At 34.0% G+C, this 27,412-nt stretch overlaps 1 protein-coding gene across 11 annotated transcripts in view; it reads left to right on the top strand.

The window, feature by feature from the left end:
• Positions 1–27,412, top strand: part of STXBP5 (syntaxin binding protein 5) — a 166,625-nt gene that overhangs the window by 68,620 nt on the left and 70,593 nt on the right. For all 11 annotated transcript variants that reach the window (XR_003428195.1, XM_027083981.1, XM_027083954.1 and 8 more), the window contains 8 exons: positions 4,144–4,222; positions 19,886–20,040; positions 21,239–21,311; positions 22,644–22,791; positions 22,995–23,062; positions 23,327–23,367; positions 24,196–24,416; positions 24,906–25,084. Coding sequence is in view for 10 of the 11 variants with exons in the window: in XM_027083981.1 (XP_026939782.1) it covers positions 4,144–4,222; positions 19,886–20,040; positions 21,239–21,311; positions 22,644–22,791; positions 22,995–23,062; positions 23,327–23,367; positions 24,196–24,416; positions 24,906–25,084 (964 nt within the window). In the remaining variant the exon portion in view is untranslated. The remainder of the gene's footprint in view (positions 1–4,143; positions 4,223–19,885; positions 20,041–21,238; positions 21,312–22,643; positions 22,792–22,994; positions 23,063–23,326; positions 23,368–24,195; positions 24,417–24,905; positions 25,085–27,412) is intronic.

The following is a 27,412-nucleotide window of genomic DNA, read 5'->3' as shown; positions in this document are numbered from 1 at the left end:
CATTTTTCTACGGAGGTGGCATAGCAGTTAAGAAGTGAAATGACACTGAATGGTGAAATCCAGTGATGCTCTAAATGTCGTTTAGCTATATGTGCTTTATAAAATCTTAGCTAGTGCCTTATTACTTGATTTGATTTAGAAAATGGTTAGTCTAGGATTACAGATGAATAAACCTTTCAGGAATATAAGCAATAATCAGTGGCATAATTTTAAAAACCTGAGTTGAAAAAAGATCAGAGTATGCAAATCAAAAGGACTCACTAATTTCCAAGCAAGATTAATGAAAAATCACTATAAAAACTGTAACATTTTTAATTTTTAGAGATAATGAAACTACTCTCGTAGCATCCTTGTATGCATCCTTGCATCCATGCATTTTGTCCAAACTTTTATAAAACAAGTTTATTTATAAAGAAGTAAAAATCAGACCGGCTTTAAACTTTAAGTTTAAATGCTGGACACAGTAGAGCAATACCAAGAGACTGTTGAGCAAGACAAACCTTAAGAATTTTGTACCTGGTCAGGTTTCATGTATCTGATCTTCTTCAGAGCAAACATTTAAATTCCTGACTGAAAGGTCGTATATCTCTGAACAGATTGAAATAGAGGTTGAAATTCTTACTTTGTTCCTTGTACAGCATGAGGGACTAGCTTTCAGATTTCAGCCTCCTTTTTTCCATACCTTTCTGATTACCCCAATTCTCTCTCCCACCTCAAGAAACCAGTCTTCTCCCCTGGCAGTCCTTTCCTGTCCCTTGATCTGGTGTTCTACTTAACTCTATCACTAGTCACTTGTTGGTTCTTGTAAGTTAGGATGCCAGAGGTTCAAGAGTCCATTGCATCATCATTTTCTGCATAATGAGGTGAAGAGATGTTTCCCTAGGATCTTAAGGCAGGATTAGATGTTCTAATAGCAGTTGAATGGTGTGTATTTATAAAAATTTAATGTAATAAAAGTGCCATTTCATATCAGTGGGGAAAGCTCTGATGGTTCAGTAATAAGGCTGGCAGGTGCATACCTGTATCACAACTCGTCACATTGTACATTTTAAATACTTGCGCTGTATTGTCTGGCAATTATAGCTCAATAGAACTACACAAATAGTGCTGAAATTATTAAAGAAAAAATACCTTCCCTATATCAAAATATACTTCAGAAAATAAATGTAGTAAATGAAACTATAAAGCAATTACAAGAAAAAGCAAAAAAAAAAAAAATTGTAATGATATTTGTGTGGGGAAGAACTTCCTAACCATGAAACCAAAGAGGCAGTGACAAAAAAAAATGACAGTTTTTTGTCATACACATACACATATGATGATACGGGATCGTAGCGTACCAGCCTCTTCTCCCTAAACGTTCCCCGACATTAGCAGCCCAGTCCCCTTTCTTGCCCCACCAGGTAAGCTGTGTCAAAAATCTTACAGGTGTTCTTCCAAAATATATGCATTTCTAAAATCGTATGTATTTACACACACATATACAAACATATGAGATTTTTTGGTCATTGTTTTACAAAAATAGAACTATATTAGTCTTTTTTGCATCTCACTTTTCTTAATCCACTGTACTTGAGGAAAATCTCTCCATGTCATCTGGCACAGCCCTAATTCCTTCATTTCAATGGTAGTGTATCAGCCAATTGTTTGTCTCACAATTTTTCACACTGTATTCAGCCATGCCAAATTGATGGGCGTTAACTTTATTTTCAGTTTCTGATCACTACAGATTGTGCTGCCTTTACCTTTCTGTACGTATTCGATAGGAATTTGTCCTTTTGTTTCTGTGGAATAAATGCTTATGAGTAGAATTGCTACTCCTTGAAATTTACTAGTTTTACATATTTCTATTTTTCATAAATGTTCTCAAACTGCTTTTCAAAAAGACTGTATCCTTCGCATTTTTACCAGCCATGTATAAGTACCTCTCTTCCATTGTTCCTGCCAGCAGTGGTACTATAGCTCATTTTACTTTCTTTTTTTGTTAACTTCCTGTTGGCCCAGAGTCTTAGAGTTGGCCAGAGATGAATGACTGGGGCCTTTTCCTTTCCTAGGTCTTTCCTGGGCATACACACTGCCTTGCACATGTATACAGCCTTTTAGATTCCTAGAGTATGTCCAGTTCTTCAGGATTTTTAAAAAATTCCTGTCCAGGATCTTATTTGCCTCAACTAAAACCACAGCCTTAGACAGCTGTGATATTGCCAGCAGATTGCTATTATTTCTGTGATGCCCTGAAGGTAGGGCTTTTTGTCTCCTGAGCTGATGTCTGTTCTGTCAAATGAAATTGCCACAATGCCTTGGGAGTAGAGTTTTTCAGGGAGCTGCAGATTGGGACAAAGTACTGATTGCCCTCTAGGGAATCTGGTTTTAATGGAACTGCAGATAAACTTCAGTCCTCTCTGTTGGTTGATGATGCTGTTGCCTTTTCATGGTACTGGGCCACTGAGCTGGGGAACAAGGGGAATAGGAATAGCCCTTGTCAAAGCATCCCAGTCCCCCTTGTCTTACCAAGGTTTGGTCATTTCCATTGAGTAGATTATGTTAACGCTCATTTTGTGGCTTCAGTTAATTTGCAGAGTTTATGGTAAGTGAGCGAGTTCAAGGAGGTCACACTTTGTCATTCTGGAAGTCAGTCTCCTTTTTTAGTTTTGTTAGCTGTTCATAGGAATTGAGTCCACCATGTGAACTTTAAGGTCATTTTGTCCAAATTTAAGAAAAGCTGTTGGAATTCTAATTACATTAAATTTGTAAGTTAATTTTGGAAGAATTGCCATTTTAGGATTTTAAGTTTTCTTAAATAGAAACATGATTAAGACTGATAGACTTATTTAATCAATCACAAGTGACACTAGGGATAGTATTTGCAACATATGGATACAATGTTAATGACCTTTGAATATTAAGTTTATTTTTAAATATAAAGAAGATAACATACAAGCACGGGTAAAAGATATAAGTTATTTTTAAAAGAAGAAATACAGATGATCATGAAGCCTAAGAATTTTCCGTTAGGGATTAAATCAATACAAATTAAAATGAGATACCCTTTCCACTTACCAAATCAGAAAAAAAAAGAGCACTGTTCAGGAAGCGTGTGGCAAAATACCCTCCTACACTTTCTTCTTCCTTTCTGGAATGCAGTTCTACCTAAGTATCTCTTTTCTAGAAATTAATCCTAAAGAAAAATTATTAATTTATTCACTGATTAAATAGTTACTGAGTGTCCACTCTGTGCCAAACAATGTTTGTCACCATGGACGTATCAACAGAAAACACACACTTAAAAACCTTTGCTTTCATGGAATTTACGTTCTTGTTGGTGAGGCAAACAACAAACAAAAGAAAATACAAACTTCATTAGAATGAGCTAGTTACTGTGGGGGATAAAGCTGGGAAAGAGGATAAGAAGTGTTGGGATAGCGGTGTGTGTTTGGGATCTTCACAAGTAGTATAATAATGGTGAGACTGATTAATCCCTAAGAAATGGGAATAATATGTTTTATTTTCTTTAATTTTTCTGAGTTGTTAATACAATGAACATGTAAAAATAGATAATAGAAATCAACCTTTTTAAAAATAATCAAAATTCTTTGACAGTATGAGTTTCTGACACATTTTATAGGGGTTGGTTTATTTTAGCAATCTTCTGGACATTGCAATGGATGGCTTTTACTTTAAGAGAGTAAATGTAAATGAGTAAGAGAGTAAATGTAAATGTAAATTTATGCTAATGAATTTATTAGCATAGGGATTTAATTTTGCAGCCTGTCACTTTGGGTGAAAATATGACTTAGATTTATTTTTCTCAAATAAGCTGTTTTAAAACTTGAATTCATTGAGCAAATTGAGACCCTATTTTGCTTATCTTCAACTAAGAACATTGGAAAGACTGAATTTCTCTTACTAGAATTTTATCACATAAATGTTGTTGACAAGTTATTTTATTTACTTTTTAGCACTGAATTTCAAACAGTAAATTGATCATTTAAAATATCTTATTTTGTATTAAATACTTCTTTCAAGACCACTTTAAAATGTTTCATGGTGGATTTCATTATATTTCATTTTATAAACTGTCAATGTATAAGAATTTAGAGTAACTTAGAATTTTAGAATTTAATGCAGGAAAATATATTTTAGGAAAACAGTTAAAGGATGGGAAGAAGCCAGAACCATGCAAGCCTATCCTCAAGGTGGAATTCAAAACGACTAGACCTGGGTAAGATTTTACTTCACTGACAGTATTCATTGTATATAATTACTGAAGTAGCACTGACGGCTCTCTTATCATTTATTTTTGAAAGCCTACTTTAGAATGGTCTAACCCAGTCATAAATTTTATGCTTTCTTTATTTAGCAAGATAACTAAAATGGATAATTTTAAGATAAAATATTTCATTGTGTTCTCTCTGTCTTTAGTAATTTCACAATATATCTTGGAAAGTTTGAATTATTTTTCTTGTCCAACTTTATATGTTCTATTAGCTTAGTCTTCAGTAGCAGTAGTGTTTATTCACTAGTGAAAATTGTGGAATAAGCAATGAAGAAAAAAGATTTAAAATTTAACCTGTGTATACAATATATGTTCATTATGAAAGTTATAAGTATTCTTCAAAAATTAAATCTTATTTTAAGAATATTTGGCAATTCTAATAATAAATACAGCTTAATATCAAAAGAAGATCATCAGTAGTATTTGAAGAGACTGATTTACACTGTGAATTAGGTATAAGATTTATATGGTTTTTACGATTTACATATCTTACATATGTTTTTTGTATATACCAAATGTTATATTTAAAAATGTAATAAAGGAAAAATTTTTTTAAGGTTTCTTTGAAAATTCCACATCTCTTTAACCTCTAAAGGAGCCCTTTTATTTATGTTCTAGTTTCCTAGGAAAGGTGTATGGTTTTATTTACTAGAGCTATGTTGTAAGAGAGTGAATTTATGTAGTGTATATAGTGCAGTGGTTCTCAGATTATGGTCCCTGGGCCAGCAGCCTTAGATGAGAACTTGTTAGAAATGCAGGTTCTCAGAACTCACCCCAGACCCACTGAATCAGAAACTCTGTCTGTGGGTGAAGCCCAGCAATCTGTTTTTACTAGACCTGCAGGAGATTCTGATGCACACTAAAGTTTAGAACCACTGGCACATTTTTTTATATACCAGCTTATAACCACTGGTTATTATAACTGGCTTACTTCCCTTTTCAATCTCTTCTTTTCTCAATCTAATTCAACTCAGCCTTTTTCTCATTCGAAGAAAAGATAGTAGGCTGAAGAATCTTAAGATTGCTGTTATTTTTCCTTGATCCCCTTTAGCCTTCCTCTGGGACCCAGAAGATACATTGTGTTCAGACAAAAGATTGATTGAACTCCAAGAGGAATAGCATCTGTTTAATTGACCATGGCATCCCTCACTGTGTGACCTTTGGCCCAGAGTTATTTGACTTCTTTGTGCTTTAGTTTCCTCATTAATGACATAGATGTGATAATAGGTTAAAAGGTTGTTGTAATGAATTAAGTGAGATAATCATGTATTCAAAACATTTCACACAGTGCCTGGTACATAATGAACTTCCTATAAACGGTTGCCCTTATTTTTATTGGGAAACCTCCAACCACCAAGTGCCTTTTATTTGCTGTAGGTGTTCTATGGCAAATGTATGTGAATAGGAAAGCATAGCAGCGAAACGGCATGGGGTGGGGAACCAGAAGAAAAAACCCTATGTTTATAATACAACATAAAATGAACTGTCTAAACATTTAAACTGACAGTGCTAACTGTCTTCTGAATTATCTAATCATTTTAACAACTGTTGGTTGGCAACAAAGGCAGAAGTACAGGGAAGATTTTTTTTTTTCCTCTCTGTGTTCTACCTATTCCCGTTTTCACTCCTATATAGTGGTAATATTTATAAGTTCCTGGTTTCTTCAGGATGGCAGTGATGTTTTTCCTTTCCTAGGATCAGAAATGAAAGAAGTCTGGCTCTTTTGTATGCATTTGTAGGCACTGTTAAATAGATCCATAGGCTAACCCTCTGGTAACAGTCTTCTCCAGCTTCCTAATTTCTTTTTTCACCTGGGATAAGATTTTCAGTGAATTAAATGAGCTCTCTTTTTCCTCACTACATGACTCGTTTCCTTGAGATATCGCCCCAGAATTCTAGCACATAGCCAACATTGGGAGCTACTGGAACACCCCTCCCATCGAGAGCAGAATCACCCTCCAGTAAGCAAGCTAGGCAGCTCTCAACCTTTCCTGTTCCTAGCAAGTGTCTGGGGCAGGTGCCGGCAGAATGTGTTCTATCAGTTCATGTTGGCAAATTACCAGATTTTATTAGAAGGGCCATCCTTCCCTGCTCAGAATCTTCCACATTTTCTTCTCTTTACCTAGAAATAATTCAAGGCCGAAGGATTCCCTCTCACCCATTATAGTTCAGCATAGATGTCACTACTTTTAAGGATGTCTTGGCCATGTGGACTAGATTGTGTCCCCTAGTAATATACTCTCAAAGCATGCTGTATTTTTCCTTTCTAAAACTTATACTTGTCATTAATAATGAAATTATTTGTTTAATGCATGCCTTTCCCATTAAATATTCAGACTGATGAAAGCGTGAGACATAGCTCTCTCACTTCTAATTGTCCTAGCAGAGTGTTATTGAACGTAAGGAAGAAGAAGATAGGCTGGTGTATAGAAAAGCACAGCCATGAAGACTTAGCTGTTTTCTGTTAATGATAAACTAGCTGTTACTGTTAATGTTAAAAGTAAACTGACAAAAAATGGAATCAAGATGTTGTGTAACTTTTATTTTCTAATAAAGTATATATTACACCAGGGGAGACAAGATTTTTCCCTTACATAGGGAACAGTGACAATTTAGTTAATATTACATTTTAATAGCACTTTTATTAAAGATATGCAGGTATTCTTTATATGGCCAGTTCTTAATAAAGAGTCAAAAGTTAAATGTTAAGTCAATTCTGTTGAAGCTGTTTTTCGTAAAATCTAACGTGACTCAGGTGTGAAGTCCTGCAGCCGTTGATGCTGGAGCAAAGTGATTAGAGCCTGAGCTCTTGAGCTGCACCACCTGGGTCTGAATCGGTCTCAGCTGTCCACTCAGGTGCTACCTTCGGCAAATCAACTAAGCTTTCTGTGCTTGCTCCTTCTCTGTAAGGTGGGAATGAGAGTAGTGTCTACCTCAGAGTTGTTACGAAGATTCAACGATTTATATAAAGCACCAGGTTGAAGGGAAGCCTCTCTGTTAGGGAACCTAAAAGTGAATATGATCACGGCTAAATATGGCAGTTTAGTTACATTTGGAGAAGCACAGCTAAGAGGTTAATTTACTCCCTTTCTTTATAACACATGCTATGACAAGCCTTTTGTGTACAGGACCAGAGAGTAGATATTTTAGGCTTTACAAGCCATATGGGTCTCTTGCAGTTATTCGGCTCTGCTCCTATAGCCCCAAAGCAGCTGTAGACAGCTCTTAAATGAATGAATGCAGCTGTGTTACAATAAAACTTTATTTACGGGCTTGGAAATTTGAATTTCATATAATTTTCAGGTATCATTATTTTGGGTGATTTTTTTAACTATTTAAAAACGTAAAATCCATTCTTACTTTGCAAGCCATACAAGAACAGGCAGTGGACCATAGTTTGATGACCCTTGATAGGCACACACATACATATGCATGATGTAGTTAAGTTAATCTTTAAGGAGAAGTTGGGCTTTTGTGTTTGTTTTCCACTGACATTACCCCACTCCCACCCCTGGTGCCAGAATTTGTTTTCAAGTAGTTGAGTAGATGTGGTGATTTCTTTAATTTTATATGTGGGCTAAAAGCGGTAGGTAGATTACCTATGTAATATTAAAAAACAGATTACAGTAAAAACTCAGGGTACATTCATGATATTCATGAAAATATCTAAAGATCTATTTCAATAATCCTCACAAACTTGCTACCCTTGAGTTTCCCCCACTGCTACCAGTGTTGTGTTTCTGATGAGAGAATCCTAACTCTCAGAAGCCCCCAAACTCCCCTGTGCACAGTTATTTCTCCAGAACATGGGCTCACTTTCTCTGATTTTTATCTTTTTCAACTGTAGATTGTTCTTAAATAACTATATCTGTTAACACTTGTGCTGCCAAAGTGCTTTACGCATATTTATTTAATCTTAGCAACAACCGCATGAGGCAGGTATTATCTCACAGATGAAGAAACCGAAGAAGAAAGGTTGAGTAACTTGCCCAAAGTCATACAGCTCATAAGCCGAAGAGCCCAGATTTAATCAAGTCTGTACTCTTACCTGTACTCTACTACTGCCTGCTCTCTGTTCACATTAACCACCAATCCCCAAGATTACACTCATACCTGCAGATCTCCCAGCAATAATTGCTCTGCTAAACTATTGCCGAAACTGCAGATGAAGAAACTCACCTTCAATTCATTTACAGATATATCACTCAATGAGAACAATGTTTTGGGATCACAGGTTTGGTAATAGTCTTTACATCAATAAGTATGTTTGTATATTCTCATTCATGGAGCCTCTGCTTTTCTCTAAACTCTTGCCACCAAAGTATTGTTCAGCAGATGTTCCATCTGCTAATCCATCTCTCTCATCCATCTCAATTCTTGCTAAGCCATAGCAGCAAGAAGAGAAACCACATTCAGAATCACAAGTTGTTTCCTTTTGTCTTAGCAATTCTTATATTCTTAGTTGAGATAAAAATAGCATCTTATATCTTGAACTTGAGACCCTTACTTAGATGGCTTGGCTTTCAAGCACCAAGAAGAAAAGAATTAGTAGATAAAGTGAACATCCATTATTTGCCAGGTACTCTGCTCTGCAATTGTAATGCATTATCTTTCATAATTCTCATAACAGCACTATGACTTGGGTACTTTTATTGTCTCCTTTTAGGATTATAGATAATGAGTCATGGAGAGCTTAAGTAACTTGCCTCATGAAGTAACAGAGCTGGAATTTGAGCCCAGGTTAACTCCAGAGCTGGAGCTCTTAATCAATGTACTAGGCAGTATCACAAATAGCCGGGGTTAGGATGGGATTCACAAGTCACTCAGTTCACCAAGAACTGTATTCTCTTTTATATTTGCTAGTTTATCAGGCCATCTTTTTAAAGTTAATATTAAATCATACTCAATACAAGTACTCACACTAATGTGAGATGAGAGATCTGGATAACTTAATGCAAGTAACCCTAGCTACTCAGGACTAGAGAGTTGCACAGATTGCTTCCAGGCTGCATATTTAATTCTAATTTGGTGATTCCCACGTTTGATTTTATGGTATCCCTTTGTGGTCATGGCACTTGGTCTTATACTCACTGTTTAGGAAAAATCCACAAGCAGATTTACATTTAATTGTACCTAATGAGAAAAGACCTCTTTGAGTCCATGGACTCTTAAAATTTCACATGCATCATCAGATAACCTTCCCTGTTTTCATGTTACTTTTACCATGTTGGTCAGCACGTTTCAACCTCAAATCGGCTAATTCTCATTGTATCACTATCTTCAGAGACATTCTTATGACCCACCACAGATTTATCTGTATTATATTCATTCTCTCAAAAGGTGAACATTTTCTCCCAGTCTTACTCTTCAAACCTTGTACCTAACTGGGATAAATTATTGTTCACTTTCTTGATTTTAAGATGACATTTGACGTACAGTGCCTTAACGAACACTATTATTGTATAATCCTGTGTAGCTAGAAAAGTGAGACTACTAGATTGATAGCTGTCTTCTGACATCAGAATACTTCATTTAGTAGCTATATAAGTATATGCTCAAGATTGGGTTTTCTGTCCGTGGCTTCTATCAATTTAAAGTACTAAGATTCCTCTATTTTTAAGCTTCTCTTATATTAGGTGTTTTTTTTTTAATTTTTGTTTTTATTTTTTTATAAGCAGGTTCTTATTAGTTATCAATTTTATACATATTAGTGTATATATATATTGATAATTCATTACTGCTAAAATATAATTGATATCACATATTTAATTAAGTCTACTGATAAACAAATCCATTTTTGTTTCATTAGCAAGTTTTACTTGTTAACTTTGTTTGAAAGTAAACATGTATCAAGCCATTGAAATATATTTAACCAGTAGTGGTTACTAGAATGGAGGTGATGTTTCCTGAGTGTAAGACAAAGAAGCACATATAGAATGGTTCCCTGACAGCTCAGAACCCTTTAGCACCAAGGCTCCCAGCACTGGTATTTTATCCTGAAAGACACTAAAATAAAGATGTAGAAAGGAAGACTAGTAGACTCTGAACAGGGGGAGAAAAAAGGAAACCCAGGATATCACGTTCTTGAAGTGTTTGTAGGAGAGAGTAAGTAAGCATTGTATACTTCTGTAGAAAGATGGATTTGAATGATAACAGAAGAAAAATTAGGAGATATATATTATAGGAAGGATTAATTTGTAAGGGTACTTTACTAGCATCATTTCAAACATGAGCCAGGATATAGGGACATTAAATTTAAGAAAGAAAAAGAAATGGGTGGATTCACAATAGAAAATACTCATTTAGAACATGTATTTAGTGAATTCACCAGTGTATATAAGTAGCAGTTATATGTCATCAAGAAGAGTAAGATGCAGATTTTAATTTTTACCTTAAATTAGGGAAGACCACCATATGAGTAATGGCAGAAAAGAAAGAGCCTTTGGAATAGGAGACACTGAAAATGAAACAATTTTTAAATTATTTTTTACATTATTATTTTTTTAACATCTTTATTGGAGTATAATTGCTTTACAGTGGTGTGTTAGTTTCTGCTTTATAACAAAGTGAATCAGCTATACATATACCTATATCCCCATATCTCTTCCCTCTTGCATCTCCCTCCCTCCCACCCTCCCTATCCCACCCCTCTAGGTGGACACAAAGCACCGAGCTGGTCTCCCTGTGCGATGCAGCTGCTTCCCACTAGCCATCTATTTTAAATTTGGTAGTGTATATATGTTCATGCCACTCTCTCACTTTGTCCTAGCTTCCCCTTCCCCTTCCCTGTGTCCTCAAGTCCATTCTCTATGTCTGCGTCTTTATTCCTGTCCTGCCCCTAGGTTCTTCAGAACCATTTTTCTTTTTTTCTTAGATTCCATATATATGTGTTAGCATACGGTATTTGTTTTTCTCTGTCTGACTTACTTCACTCTGTATGACAGACTCTCGGTCCATCCACCTCACCACAAATAATTCAATTTCATTTCTTTTTATGGCCAAGTAGTATTCCATTGTATATATGTGCCACATCTTCTTTATCCATTCATCTGTCGATGGACACTTAGGTTGCTTCCATGTCCTGGCTATTGTAAATAGAGCTACAGTGAACCTTGTGGTACATGACTGAAAATGAAATAATTTTAGAAGAAAGTTTTAGAGTGTATTTCTCATGTTGAACCCAAAGTGTACACATAGAGAAGATAACTTTCTTAAATATTGAAAGCATTGTCATATGATTATATGATCCATTCTTCTGGAAAAGTTTTTTGGCCACAGAACCAATGATCTTAGGATTAAGATTAGGTTTTAGGTCCTGAAATGGAACATTGAAGTAGATGACAAGAATAAAAAGTGTGGTAGAGGGGAGTGTGCTGGCTAAAGGATGCAGTGAAGCCAGGGAAATTAAATGATGGAAAACAAGAATTCTTGGCCCGTGCTGCAGTGACCAGCACGTATTAAGCGCTCAGTAAAATGCTTGTCAAATGGATGAATCATAATAATATCGTGACTTGATTTGTATAGTTTTTCTTGAGTGGCCTAGGAAGCAGAAAAAATTTCAGCGTAAACTACATTTTAACAGTACTTTAATACAAAGTGTAATGACCAATACGGAAATGACATTAAAAATTGGCAACCTATTTTCATGGTATTTCATATGAAAAATGCACCTTTTAAAAAGTTTGATTAGTCGTAAATACTGTTGTAATTCCACTATTCTAAAATAATGTTTTTCATTTGTTCATTTTCCCTAAGTCTTTTTTCAAATACATATACATTTTCACTTAATTATATTCTTAGAGCATATTCAGTTTGGTATTTTTTTTTCTACTTAGTATGTCTAAAGTATTATAGTTTTTATCAATTTTTAAAATTATTTTCAAGGGCTGCGTAGTTCACTCAGTCATACCTCCCTTTTCTGAACATTTAGCTTTAATATTATAATCAGGTTTATAATATAATTAATACAGTAGTGAGTGTATTTCTCTTGACATTACAGAGAATTCAACAGGAGATTTTTACTGTTTTACAATTACAGTAAATTTCCAGTGGTGAAACTTTGAAGATAAAATATTTTTATAAATCTTGACAAATTGCCACATTGCTTTTTGAAAGTATACTTTAAAGAACTGAGTATAAAATCTAATAGTTTCATCCATCTCATCAGTGTGGGATGACTTCTTTTGTTTTATTAATTCACTACCTTAAAAATCAGCATTTATGCTTTAGATTTATCTTAAATTCTCTAACCATAATTTGAACTCCTAAATGACTGCTGTTAATGGAAAGGCAGCCTGCTGTCATAATTGGGGTTGAAGTTAAATTTGTTTGTATCTGCAGGCAAAGCAGCAGTGATTCATAGAAACTTTCTAATTTAATTTTTTGTAAGCAATTGTCCAGCTAAGCTTTTATGTTTTGACGGGGACCAGAAATTATTTATATGCTTTTCTATAGTTTTGAATATGTATTATTTATTAAAATGTACAGCTTTATTTCAAACCTAATTGTTTTCAAAATTGTTGCTTATTTGTTATGGCTATTCAGATATCCCCTTCTTATACTGCCTCTAGTTGATTCATTCTACTTTACCTACTACTGAAGCTCATTCTGAGCTTTCCTTCAGTTTCTTCTTTTAGAGCCATGCCTCCTCCATCTCTAACTTGGTTCTCTGGTGCATCCTTAAAGCTTTATGGATTGTTCAAGCTAATGTCAGGGTATATTTTCCATCATTATACATCCTAATCTACATTTTGTCCCATCCCTAAAATGCTTACACTTGAGATCTATACATAGACTAAATATCTTAGTGATAGTTCACTGATTATTCTAGTACTTTTACTTAGATGTTTATTATATATATTGATATCAGCTTATATAAATTAGATTATATTTTTCTAGAGGACGAGAATCAAATCCATGTAAGGCTTTTTCTGCAATAAATGACTTTTAAATGTTCTTTTATAAACAAGCTTTGAAATCATACTTGTAACACTGTGAACCCTCATATATGGTCCATTTAATCAAAAATTAATTCCATATGGCAAAGATTACATTAAAAAGTTTAGATTTCTTTTTGAGAAAAAAGAAAGTCTAATTGTTACATAGTTAAATTCTCCTATGTGTATTGATTCTAGAAAGAACCAGAGTAATACACTAATATGAATTGCTGCTATATCCTTATAAATCTCATGCATCCTAACCAATCCGTATATAAAAACTGTAACAGATTGAAATACCAAAGCATAAGTTTTGTGGAATTTGTATGGTTAGGATAAGTCTTCTAAGCTCTGTATCTTTATCTCATTAATTTACCATGTTGATGCTTACTGTTTGTTTTGCTTTCTAGTTTAACTTCACACTACACTTGATGCTCTGTCCTGCAAAGCACAGGTAGAGAAAAGTTATGTTGCCATAGACATGGCAACTTCATCATACTAGCTTTTGTTATGATCATCAGCCGTTTGGTCTACAAGAGAGTACTGTAATTCTTCTAAAGTTATTAAGGTTCATGAAATATTCAGTTCATAGGAGCACTTAAGCAAATTTCTGCATCCAAGTTAGGGAAGGTGTTCTGAGATCTTTTTTCCCTTTCATAATTAATCATTATGGTCCATTTAATCACAAATTAATTCCATATGGTAAAGACTGCCTTAAAAAGTTTAGATTCATGAATTCTTCTTCTGCCCTTATCTCCAAATCTGTGGCTTGTAAGCCAGTCATTTAAGTGAGGATTTCACATGTTAGAGGACCGATGCTAAATAACTCTTAAAAATTCTTAAATAATTAAGGAAGACATTAAAATTTGTCTAGTATGAAGAGAAATCATAGGACTTTGATAAATATCACTATACTGAATGGTCAAAAGTTGATAACTTGGAAAAGAATGCTACTTTATTTCTTTGCATTGTACAAATAGAATCCCCTTTAACAAACTCAAGCCCACTATTAATACCTTTATTAATTATAATACCTTTATTAATTGTAATACCCTTTTATATAATCTCTTAATAATTACAATAACCAATTAATTGTTATAACCTTTATTAAAATTAAAACCTGTCATAGCATATTTTCTTTTGTGTGGGCTTAATTTTTAGGTGTATACAAACAGTCCACAAACTAATCTAAAGACCCTTTACACTTTTAATTATGGAAAATCCCAAAGAACTTTTATTTATGTGGGTTTTATCTATTGATAATTACCATATTAGAAATAAAGATTAGAATTTTAAAAATATATATTACTTCACATGAAAATAATAAAAAAACCCTTTGCATGTTAACATAAAAATATATTTTAAAATAACTTTAAAATTCCAAAAAGAATGAGTGGAATTGTTTTATTTTGGAAAATACTGATTCAGTGAATCATTCATATCTTCTAGTGTTGATGCATTTTATTACATAATATATATTTTTAATTGTTAATATTACCACTGATCTCATCAGGAAAGTCTCTAAGTATTGGGAAGCTGTGAAGCTCAGCATGACAGATAAAAGTTTTCCAGACTCTTGATATTTTTACCTGAAAGCCTAGATTTTATCATTGTAACCAAATAATCTCAATTGTTTTTCTTAAAATAACAGACTCATTTGATTCATTTTTGAGAAAACAACTGTTACCCAAACCTAACTAATGATAGTTCGTCAGTCATCCTTTAAGCAAAAATAATAGCAATTCAGTTCATAACTCAAACAGTAGTACAAGTGCTTTTCTAGAAATAACTGTCCAGTATACGGAAGCAGTGCTTTATGTATACCTCCCATTTTCTCAGCACAGTATTAAAAAGACATTTCTTTACATGCTACTAATAGAACCCCTTTTAATAAACTTAAGCCCAAGGGTCAAGATGAAAAATTTAAAATTAGTCATTTTACTGCTTCATCAAGGACATTCTAAAGTGAGAGAAAAACACCTCTTTAACGTGTGGCAATAAAAAATACAAATAACTAGTGCTGTTTGGTGCCACTGCTTTGATTCATGCTGAGATGCCAGGAGTTTTATTCACCTACTGTTACTTTTGTGCCATCAGTGCAAATATCAACATAGTAAAAAGGTGAGCGATGTCTTAATATCACAATGAAAAAGGTTTTGTTTTACCCTTAGTGATTTTTTGGAAAAGGTCCTGGGAACCCCTAGCAGTCACAGACCACACTCTGAGCATCACTGTTGTGTGTTATATGGGTATTTAGAGGAGTTATCCGAAAGGAAATATTTTGAGGTTGCATATTTTTGATACCTTAAAGGATATGTATTAAGTCCAATTACCCTTAACAATTTAACATAACAAAAATAATAAAACATTTAACATAAAATTATATTAAAATCTTATATTTTATGCAAATACTGTAATATACAAATCCACTTTACCAAAGCTGTATTATCATTGCTAAATTGGTCAGTAAATGAACAGGAACTTGTTTAAATATGTTTCTTTATTTTTACCCCAAGCTCATATCTTTTTTATCTGAATTAGCAAAAGGGTCTTAGGGTTAGTCACTAGTGAAACGTGGTCTGGAGGTGGCTCCCCTAGTTCCAGAGGGTCCTCTTAAAATTGGCAAAGGTACAGATCTGAACAAGAAAGATACTGGAGTATCGTCATCATCATACTAGTAAAATACTCACTTCATTATCATAGTGATTGATTCTTATGGTACCCAGGTGTTTCTCTGTTCACTCAAATAGTACTGTGATGAAAACTTCTCATAACTAAGTAGTAAACTTGTTCTTGGGATCAGTCTGTCTACCCAGCCAGGCCCAGCCAAAGAGTTCTGTGTTTACTGACTGAAGTCCATAGAGTGTGAGGGGTGTGGGGCCTTGTAGTGAGACCCTTAATGACACTAAGTCAAGGCTAAGTCAAGTAGTACCGATCACTAGGAGGCTCAACTTCCCGTGCTCCACTACTCAAGGTGTGATGCATGAATGGTTCCAGTCTGCTAACTGGTCTGAGTGCAGAGGTAAAATACCATACTGTGTCCTGAAGGAGCTCACAATACAAATGGAAAGTAGATAAACACTGACAATTCAGTGTGGAAATGTTGAGAAGAGGGTGCTTAGGAACACAGGAAGGGTACCCAACTCAGGGCGGGAGGATGAGTCAGGAAAGGTTTTTTGTAGAAGATGATGAATGATTGGACTGAGTTTTAAAGGAGGAACCAAAAAAATGAGGGGGAAGTACATCTCAGGCAATGAAGAACTAAATGCGATTGTAATTATATAAGCTGCAGGTTATTAGGGTGAGAACTAAAGAAATTGTGAAGATGAAATAGAGGAGACAGATTCTTGAGATCCTAACGGTGTAACAGGATATGTTTGCAAGATTTGGGGGTCATGTTATCCGTTACCACGTATTGCTTTACTCACTGTGTTGCAACCATGCTGACCTTTTAGTTCCTCAGATATTCCAAGCTCATTCTTGACTTGAGGGCTTTGCAGTGGTTATTCCTGCAGCCTGGAATGTATATCCTTCTCCCCCAACCCCAAGATTTTGAATGGCTGGCTCCCCTTCATTCTGGTTCCAGTTCATCTGTCATTACTTTAGGGGCCTTTCCTGACTGCTCTATTTTACAGTAACCCCTCTAGCCCCTCCCTTACATTCAGCACATCACTCAACTTTGTTTTATTTTCTTCACAGTACTTGTCACAATGTGTTTACTGTCTGTCTAGACTAGGCATGAGAGCACCATTTTATTCTCAGGCGTACAGGTGCTCAAAAACTATTTGAGTGAATAAATGGGTAGCATTATGGAACTGAGTTGAGCAAGTTCGTTATACAAGTGGCTTTTTGGGTAGAAAAGATAAAGAACGTTTCACGTGGAAACACAGCTTCAGCCAAAGCTGTTATCAAGGCCAGCCAATGAGGTTGATCAGAATCAGGAAGCATATATGCTTTCTTAAGTGTCTAGTCTCTTAAAAACTACAATCAAAATTATAAAAAGTTCAAACTAACACCTTCCTAACCTAGATGCCTTCAAAAGTTAAAGTCTTGTATAACACCCAACAACATCATTAAAGAAATTCTTCTTAAATTCCTCTTAAAGTAATGGAATAAAACTTAATTCACATATTACCTAGAAATAATCTAGATCCCTAGAACTTTTAATATAATTCCAAATGCCAACAAAACCTTTGAATTTTTACAATTTTCACCATCTAGGATTAAAATATTTAATTTTATTTTATCATTGTATTTAAGACAGGTTTTTTTTCTTGTAAACTATTTCATTAATATTTATGCCTCAAGATTTGGGGCATTACAATGAAAAAAATACATAGCCTGTGGGATTTGTATGTCAGGTGATTCCTGCCTGGCAAACTGCACATAATATAAGATTTTTTAAAAACAGTACATAAAATAAGAAAAAAATATATATATATGCATTTATTGCTGAATTATGGAAACCTTTATTATTATGAAAAAGAATATTACTGTGGTATTCCTTTCAAACTATTTATCCATTTATTTTTATCCATGTTTTTTTCACTATATTTTTTTCTCCTAAATTTAGAAAAGAAGTACAGGCCGTTTACAAGGCCACTGAACAAACACATAGTTGCCTTTTGAGGACAAACCTACCTAAATGCCATGGTGTTATTTAATACGTTAAAAGTTTGTCCAATAAGCTGATCACTTACCTGGCAATACCTACTTGGTATCTCCATGGAAATTTTATTCTGTAGTGTAACTCAGCATCTTCCTGTTCATGGTTCTTACATTAATAATACTTGTGTTTTTTTTTTAAGTTGGCTATATGTAAAACCAAACTTGTCAGACTATTCTTGAAATACTACATATAAAATACCTGTCCCAGGCCTCTCACTCTATAAGAGTATAAGTTGTTAGACTCTTCACCCTTCTTCTTAGTATTTTATATTCAGTTGTATGTTATATTTCAAAATACAGATGAGAAGAGATATATTCTGTTTATTCATTATATGTGATGAAAAGTAGAAGAAAATTAAATATACTTTCCTGACCACAGTCAATAATCACAGTAAGCCAGGAGATTAGAGCAATGAATATATGGCTATACAGTTCTATTCAGGACAAAGTTTTAAGCTCTGGTTACTGTCACTTAGCTGAAAAACTAAGATTACCCAAAACAGTTTAGCGCTGAAAAATCTAAACGTTAGTAAGCTAGACAGTGGTTAACGTAACATACATTTCTGTTCATTCATTCATTTACCAACGAGGCACTGTTTTGGATACAGCAGTGAACAAAGTGGACAAAAACCCTTGCCCTCATGGAGGTTACATTTTCATGAGGAAAACAATAAGCAAAATAAATTAGCTCAATGGGTGATAATGATTATTTGATGATAATGACGATAATACTAGGTAATTCTTACTAAGGGTGGTCTGTGTGCCAGGCACTGGCGCCAGTGTTTTGCAAATATTAATTCAATAATTGTCTGAAAATAGATATCACTCTATCTCCATGTTATAGATGCAGAAGCTAGGCATAGAGATTAAGCACCTTATCCAAGGTCATACAGAAAGTAAAGCCAGAGCTGAGATTTAAACAGACAGTTTAGTTCCAGAACTAGCACTTTTAACTGTTACATATTATTACATACTGCTTGTACTAAGTGTGAGAGGAGGGAGATAGCTACACTGGACTTAGAGTAAGCATTATGAAACTACCTAAAAAAATTGTAAATGAAGAGATTTAAGAAACTCATGCATGGAACATTTTAAGTCATCTATATAATGCACCATAAACAACTTCCCCACCAACCAATGGGAAGGTACATGTGGCAGATCAAGAGCTAATTTTCTTAGAATGCAAAGAACTCTTACAAACCAATTAGAAAAGAGTTACTAATCCAATAAAACATGGACAAAAAAACATGAACAGGCAGGTGAAAGATAAAGAAATACACACAGACCAAAACAGAGGAAAGGATATTTAGGGTTTTTTCTTTTTTGCATATTTAAATATATTTAAAAGTAGATCTAGATAAATCATTAAATTTAATAATGACTAATAGGGAGACAAGAGTTATAGGGCTAATTAGAAGTGTCAAAAAGGCAGCTGATAGATGTGCATGGAAGTTGTAGTTTGAGAGCATACCAGCCAAGGTTCTAGGAGACAATTAAGCCCTACAGAAAATGGTTTGAGGGACCATTTTTCTCAAGGGTGATTTGTAGCTAGTACATTGTTGATGCATCAATGAGAAGTTAATTCATTACATACAATGGGTGCCTTAGGGTATTAGCATTCTCTCTTAGAATTTCTGTTGAGAAGGTCTGGTTATTAGGATTGGAAATAATGACAGTACCTTTAAGAGACTTATCAGGAGAAACCCAGAGAGAATATTTTGAAAATTGTATGAAAAGGGTAAAGGGAAAAAAATTAGGGACCAAAGGGGAGGTATGAGAGTCAAATGTGGTCAGTGTTCATTCTTACTGTAGGTTAATTTTCAGGAACTCACCTGGGTCTTACCTAACGCAATTTAAAAAGCTACATGTGAGTATTCCATTAAATGATGCGTAAAAATGTTAAAATTTAAAATTTTATTATTTCACTAAAAAACAATTTATGATACAGCAAGAAAATAGACTCCACTATGCTATTTGTAATCCTGACTATGTATTTTATTTCTAGGGAACCTTTTATTATTTTATCAGGAGGTTTGTCATACGATACTGTAGGAAGAAGACCTTGCTTAACAGTTATGCATGGGAAAAGTACTGCAGTGCTAGAAATGGACTATTCAATTGTTGATTTCCTGACGCTGTGTGAAACCCCATACCCAAATGGTAAGCTTTGTGTCTTTAAAGTTCATTCGCTATAGATATGTTATTCAGAACAAAGACCTATTTGTCATCTAAGTAGTTTCCTTATCCTGTTGTGCCAGTTCTTCCATGGGAGAGATGCTGCCTTCATAACTTTGTAAATTTTATTTGAGAAGTAAATTTTGTTTTTAAACTGTATCTGTTTAATATTACATATTAGTAGTAAGTGCCTTTGAAGAATAAACAAAACTGTCCACACTAAGAAACATTTAAAAATCCTCTAAATTACTAATGTATTAGTTACAGTTCTCAAAAAAAAACAGAACCAATAGGAGATTTTAGAGAGAAAAAGAGAGCAAGAATATGAATTTATTTTAAAGGAATTGTGAAAACTTACTGCAGACTGAAAATTCAGGAAAGAGTTTGATTTGCAGTCTTGAGTCTGAATTCTGAAGGCTGGAAACTCAAGCACGTTTCTGAGTTGCCATCTTGAGGCAAATTGCATTTTTCCGAACACCTCCTGTCTTTGCTCTTCAGGCCTTCAACTGATTGGATGAGACCCACCCACATTATCTAGGATAATCTGCTTTACTCAGAATCTACTAATTTAAATGTTAGTCACATCTAAAAAATACCTTCACAGCAACATCTAGACTGGTGTTTGACCAGACAGCTGGGCACCACAGTAAAGACAAGTTAACGCATGAAATTAACCATTACAACTGGCATGTTATTATTTCAAGAGGAATTTATCTGGATCTTTTTTTACTTTATTTGAAGCTAATTGAGATATAAATATGTAATGCATTTTATAATTAACATGCACATAGAAAATACCCAAGAAAGAGATTATAATATTATAGTAGTACTCTAGTGGGTTCCTGTGAGATCCAGTATGAGTTGTTCTTATGGGTATTAAGATTTAAATTTGGGGTTTGTTGTTCATGTCCTGCCTTGGACTTTGCAATACCATGGAAGGTACTGTGAGCTTCTTGTCTAATTCATCTTTACAGAATAAATAATTTTTTATGGGGTGTTATATAGATTTATCTCATTTAAAACATACTGGCCTTGCATTGTATGAAGTATAATATCAGAATGTTAAATACTTGAGAGAATGGAACAAAATAAAATAAAAACTAAGCAAGAAATGTTTGTTATCTCATTTGCTGTCCTCTTGCATATTTAAAACTATTGTTAATGCATTGTTTTCCTATTCCAGATTTTCAAGAACCATATGCTGTGGTTGTTCTACTAGAAAAGGATTTAGTACTTATAGACCTTGCACAAAATGGGTAAGAAATAAAATTTGGTGAGCAGTTACTTTAGTGTGTGGTGAAAAAAAGAGTCTTTTTAGCATAGGATTGGCTGTTTCATTTCTTTGAAAATGCTACATTTATATCCATAACCTGGACCTCTGTTTAGAACTGCAGATAAACATTTCTCATTACCTGCCAAATTCCTCTGTTATGTTACTCATAGAAATTTCTTGTTTAAGTCAAGATTTGTTGAATTTCTGAAATTTCATATGATTCAACTTAATACTTGGATACTCTGGGGGCACACAAAATCAGGTATGTCCAAAATTCATCCCCATCACAGCTTTCCTCCAGAATAACTCTTGTAGTCTCTCCACCCATATTCACTTTCTGTTGCCGTGTGTCATGAACATTGTCAGGTAATTTTACATGCAACCCCAATCTTGTTACTCTTTTCTTTAAACCACTATAGTTCTCTATTGGTTTTTTGTGTAAAAACAGTTTCTCAGCCTGCTACTCTACGCTGGAGGAATTAAGGGTACATTTCCAACCTGGTGCCTGTTCGCTAGAAAAACTGAATGGTGTATTAAACAAACACCACACTTCCATGTCTTTTCTTATGTAACTCCCAACAGCTGAAGCATTCCACTTGCTTCACTGCCATCAAAAATCCACATAACTTTCAAAGGCAGCCTCTTCAAGCTTTTCTTATTCTCTCTTAACCACATATATCATATCTGATCTATAAATTCTCACCATAGCGCCTTTGCAACTTTTTGTGGTATTTCCCATATTCTTCTTGTTCGTAGATGATAGTATGTTTACTTATAAATTTTTTGAATGGAAGAACATTGTATTACTTATTTGTATTTCTTGAGAGATAATCATTAAATATGGTTTTAAACGAGTTTACCCATTCAATATTTCAGTGTTTCTCAACTGGGGGCAATTTTGCCCCCCAAGAGATATTTGGCAATGTCTGTGTAGACATCTTCTGTTGTGGGGAGGGGTGCTACTGGCATCTAGTGGTAGAGGACAGGGATCCTGCAAAACATCCACAATGCATGGGACAGTCCCCATAATAAATTATCTGATCCAAAATGGGAATAGTACTGAGATAGGGAAACCCTAAAGTGTAAGTGAACAGTATTATTTACCTTACTTTAAGGCATTCCTAAATTCACATCAACTTAGTGTATGCTACCTGTAATAATGAATTTTTTTTTCTTCTTGAAAATAACAAGACCATGTGGAACAAAGGATAACTTATTATTAAATAAGTTTAAATATTTTTTTAAGTTTTCATTGTTGTATTAATCATAGATAATAGTTCATTAAGTTAATGTTTTTCTTTTCCTGTTGTTAAAGGTATCCTATATTTGAAAATCCCTACCCTTTGAGTATACATGAATCCCCTGTTACATGTTGTGAATATTTTGCTGATTGTCCTGTGGACCTTATTCCTGCACTTTATTCTGTTGGAGCTAGACAGAAACGTCAAGGTTACAGCAAAAAGGTACTGAACATGAGTTTTAATAATTACTGTTACATTTCAGTATTTTATATTTATCACCTTGGAGTGGTTGATAATGATACCTTTTCTAGAGAAATTAAAATCCTTTTTGAATATGAAATATGTTGTGTGCTCTTGTCATAGATGTATTATGAAGATATATAGTATCCTTGGAAATTGCTTTATACAATAATCTTTTCTTATAGGAATGGCCCATTAATGGAGGCAATTGGGGCTTGGGTGCTCAAAGCTACTCAGAAATAATTATTACAGGGTAAGTAAAAGTCCATTTTCACCTAATGAATCAATAATAACTAAATATGATTAAGACTACATAAAAATTAATTGGGCAGGTAGTGCTTGCAGTAACATAATAAGAAATAAGTTATTGTATAGAACCTGCCAGTTTACCCTAAATTTTACCTTTTTCCTCATTTTGGTGACTGTCTTTTCAAGTAACAATATATTTAACTTCAAAGAGAGAAATAATGTAATTTTTTTTTCTTCAACACATTCTTAACTCATTTGCTTTTCACAGGCACGCTGACGGGTCAGTTAAGTTCTGGGATGCTTCTGCGAGTAAGTATTCTGAATCGTGTTTGTTACATGCTCTACAATCATTGCTTTTATATAGCCTGTTTTGTAATGATTGCATAACCAACATTTAATTTGAAATTTAGAGACTATAAATTTAATACCTGACTTATCAAGTATATGAGTTTAGAATTTATAATAAAGACATTTTAAGGATGTTAATTAGTAAGTCAAGAATAATTTTCAGCAGAAATACCCAAGTCCTTTCTTCAAACCTTCTCTTCCTAACTCAGAGATAGGAAAAGTGCGCATATGTTTCAAATCAACAGAAATCTGCTGAATAATTTTAATGCCTGATTCTAAACTTATCTTTGCAAGATATATATGGTCGCTACATTAGCAAAAAAGGAAAGAATGCTTTGAATGAATAATGTTTGCAATTAGAATGCAGTTAACTGAGGGTATATTATGTTTCACCATGTAGAAGTGTTAGATAATATTGGTACCTTTCAGAGAGAAAATATGTAGAAAATAAATCTGCAAAGCAAAATATGTGCCTTATTGTTTTTATTATATTTATGCAATTGTTTTTTACAAAATCTTTTTGTTACTCTTTTTTTTCCAGATAATTTAAATTCATCGTAATGGTGTTTTTTTTTTTTCTTTTTAATGAATACAATGAGTACATCTTTTTTGGTCAGTGAGTACAGTGAATGCATTATGTAAAGGAATAGTAGAGAAATGTAGACCTAGGAATAAAACTGTGGTTCAAAAAATATAGTTTATCTTCCTTACGTGATATGACTGATTAAATATTACCTGATATTTGTTTCTTTTATATTAAGATATCATATTTTATCTTTTTTTTTTTAGTAAATCTACAAGTATTATATAAATTAAAGACATCTAAAGTATTTGAAAAGTCAAGAAATAAAGATGACAAGCCAAACACAGACATTGTAGATGAAGATCCATATGCCATTCAGATCATCTCCTGGTGTCCAGAAAGTCGAATGTTGTGCATAGCTGGAGTTTCAGCTCATGTCATTATTTATAGATTCAGCAAACAAGAAGTGATTACAGAAGTCATTCCGGTAGTAGTCTCTTAATTAGTTTCAATGTCAGATGTCTGACATCTTAAAGTTTTAGAATTATTTAGGAGGTTCTTTGCAGTCACTTTTAAAACACCTCAGTATTTACATTGCCATCTATCTTCTGTGACAGAAAGTCATATTTCTTTGTATATCTTCTTACTGAACATTTAAATCTTTAAATATATTCTGTTTCATTTAAGGAAAGATAATATAAGTATGAGCATACTCTAATTTAGTATTAACAGGAGTGCCGTAAATTCTAAAATCATAATACATGTGTGCATGTACTTGCACACATACACATGATCATTTTTAAAAAGCTGAGTCAGGAACCTTTTTTCCTTTGCTAAATCCTTACCTTTAGAAATCTCACTAAATTTTTCCTTTAAAAGTGTTCTTTCCACTGTAGTGTACGTGTGTGTATGTATAAACTGTAATAAAATGAACAGTAATTATTAGGAGAGGGTAAACTTTTTACTTTTACAACAGATGCTTGAAGTTCGGTTGTTATATGAGATAAGTGATGTGGAATCTCCAGAGGGTGAACAGGCACCACCTTTGCCAACACCAGTTGGGAGTGCCAATCCTCAGCCCGTTCCTCCTCAGTCTCATCCTTCTACCAGTAGCAGTTCATCTGATGGGCTTCGTGATAACGTCCCTTGTTTGAAGTAAGTTATCTAAAAATACAGGTGTTTTGGAAGTTATCTTCTAATTTAGATAAATTGTAAACATTCGTAAAGTGAAGTAACATCTTCCTGTGATGGAGTACAATGACATAACCACATCTCTTTTTGTGTTTTGACGTGGTTAATTCAACTCTTTTTTTCTGTGGCACCAAGAGAAATATGATTGCATTCCATGATTTTATCCTTAAAGTACTAAGATTTGATCTCTAAACATACTGGTAGATGAGCATGGATCTTTCCTCTATATAGAGCTTCGTCTTCTAAATCCGTCATTGTTTTTTAGTCTGGATTTATATGTGGATCAAATGTATATTTAGGCTGCTTTCTTCCACTCTGAAAATTCTGTTTTTTCAGTCTTTAGAGATTCAGTTGTTGGGTAATCATTTTCTTGTCTTTTTCTGAATCTTCTCTAGCATCACAGTATCGTTATTTAAATGCCTTTATTGTGGAAATCCAGATTTGAATACATTTTGCTTTTTTACAGGAATAAATTGGACAAGGTTTAGTTTTCCTTTTTTTCTGTCCAATTTATATTATTGAGTGGTCAAATTTTGTTAAGCATATGTGCCTTAAATATGGCACAGAAAGAAAAGAGGAAAGAGTTAAAATCATTGAAGGAGTTCATGAAGACTTATTAAAAGTATTACATTTACAGAGAAGTCGGTTAGGGCAGTGACTGAAAACTGATCGTGGAAAACGTCAGAGATTCAGTACAAGAGTGGGAGACAGAAACCAGGCTGTAGTAGGTTCAAGCTGGGGCCGGTGGCGAGAAAGACAGTTTGCATTTGTTAACAGAACCGGGATTTATACTGTTTTGGTTTTAGATCTGCTAGAATCTTTTATTGGTGAATAGTTCAGCAGTTCCTGTGGAGAATATCCGTGTAATCAAAACTGCATTCACCCCAGAGATGAGGCAGATTGGTTTATGTGACAATCACTTGTGATATAAATCTATAGAAAAGTAGAGTTTGTTTTTTTTTAAATCTGCTTTATATGTTTACATGAATTTGAGGTTGTGTGTTCTGTGCCAGTGGTTCTCAAACGGGGATGACTTTGCTCCTCAGAGTGTGCTTGGCAATGTCTGCAGATATTATTTGTCACAACGGGAAGAAAGGGTGCTACTGGCATCTAGTGTGTAGAGGCCAGGGATGATGCAAAACATCCTACGGTGCGCAAGACAGTGCCCCATGACAAAGAATGACCCGGTTCAGAATGTCAGTAACGCCAAGGATGAGAGACTGATCTGACCTAACGAATATAAGCATTGAGGTTAAGCACCTATCAGTACATTCTCAGAAAGGTCTCAAGTTTCTCCTCCCTCTCTCCCCCCTCCCCCTCCCCCTCCCCCTTCCTTTCTCTCTCAGGTATATATACACACACCTCCTTTCTGCTACAGTCTGGCATATGTTTAGATAGAATGAGACTTGGTAATAAAAGAATTCTACATCTTTCCCTTTTGTTACTTATTCTGTACTACTTTACTTTAAACTTAAATTTGTAAAATTTTTGTTAATGTCATTTCTTCAGATTTTAATGTGTATTTCTCCTGCTTTTTGTCAATTTAATTTTTATAAGCATATAAAGTACAGTTTGTCTTTGAGGTTTATTTTGGTAACGTATTTCTGGTAACAAGTTTGAGATTTTTGTCTAAAATCCACTCATTCACTAGTGACTTTTTAAAATCATAGGCAATTTGAGTTATATTTCTTTTTTTTAACCATTTTAATAGTTTTCAGGTTAATGCAGTTATTTATTAACTTCATATTGTTTTAGTCCACAGTCTCAAAAGCCAATTTTTAAAAGTCATAAATATAGCTAAATTGATGTGAAAATAACTAATACTTAGATTTTTTTGTTTGTTTTTATACAAAATGTTTTTGTACATAATTGGGTTGGAGAGTTGTTTTTTTTTTTCCTATTGAAGTCTAGTTGATTTACAATGTTGTGTTAATTTCTGCTGTATGGCAAAATGATTCAGTTATACATACATATATATATATATTCTTTTTTAATATGTTTTTCCATTATGGTTTATCATAGGATATTGAATATAGTTCCCTGTACTATACAGTAGGACCCTGTTGTTTATCCACTCTATATAGAAGAGCTTACATCTGCTAACCCCAGCCTCCCACTCCATCCCTCCCTGTACAGTAATTGTTTTTCTGAAGAAACATTTTAAAAGCAGCTATTCAATTTACTTCTTTTACCAATAAACTTTTGGTTTTATTTAAGTATTTTAGTTGTGCTTTTGCAGGGTGTTAGTCCAAACCTACAAATTATTTTGAAACTACAAAGCCTCCAGACATT

The sequence above is a fragment of the Aethalodelphis obliquidens genome, unplaced genomic scaffold (assembly GCF_003676395.1).
Source record: "Aethalodelphis obliquidens isolate GAN/ISIS:26980383/991018 unplaced genomic scaffold, ASM367639v1 scaffold3, whole genome shotgun sequence".
Lineage (NCBI taxonomy): Eukaryota > Metazoa > Chordata > Mammalia > Artiodactyla > Delphinidae > Aethalodelphis > Aethalodelphis obliquidens.
This window is presented reverse-complemented; position numbering and strand designations above follow the sequence as displayed.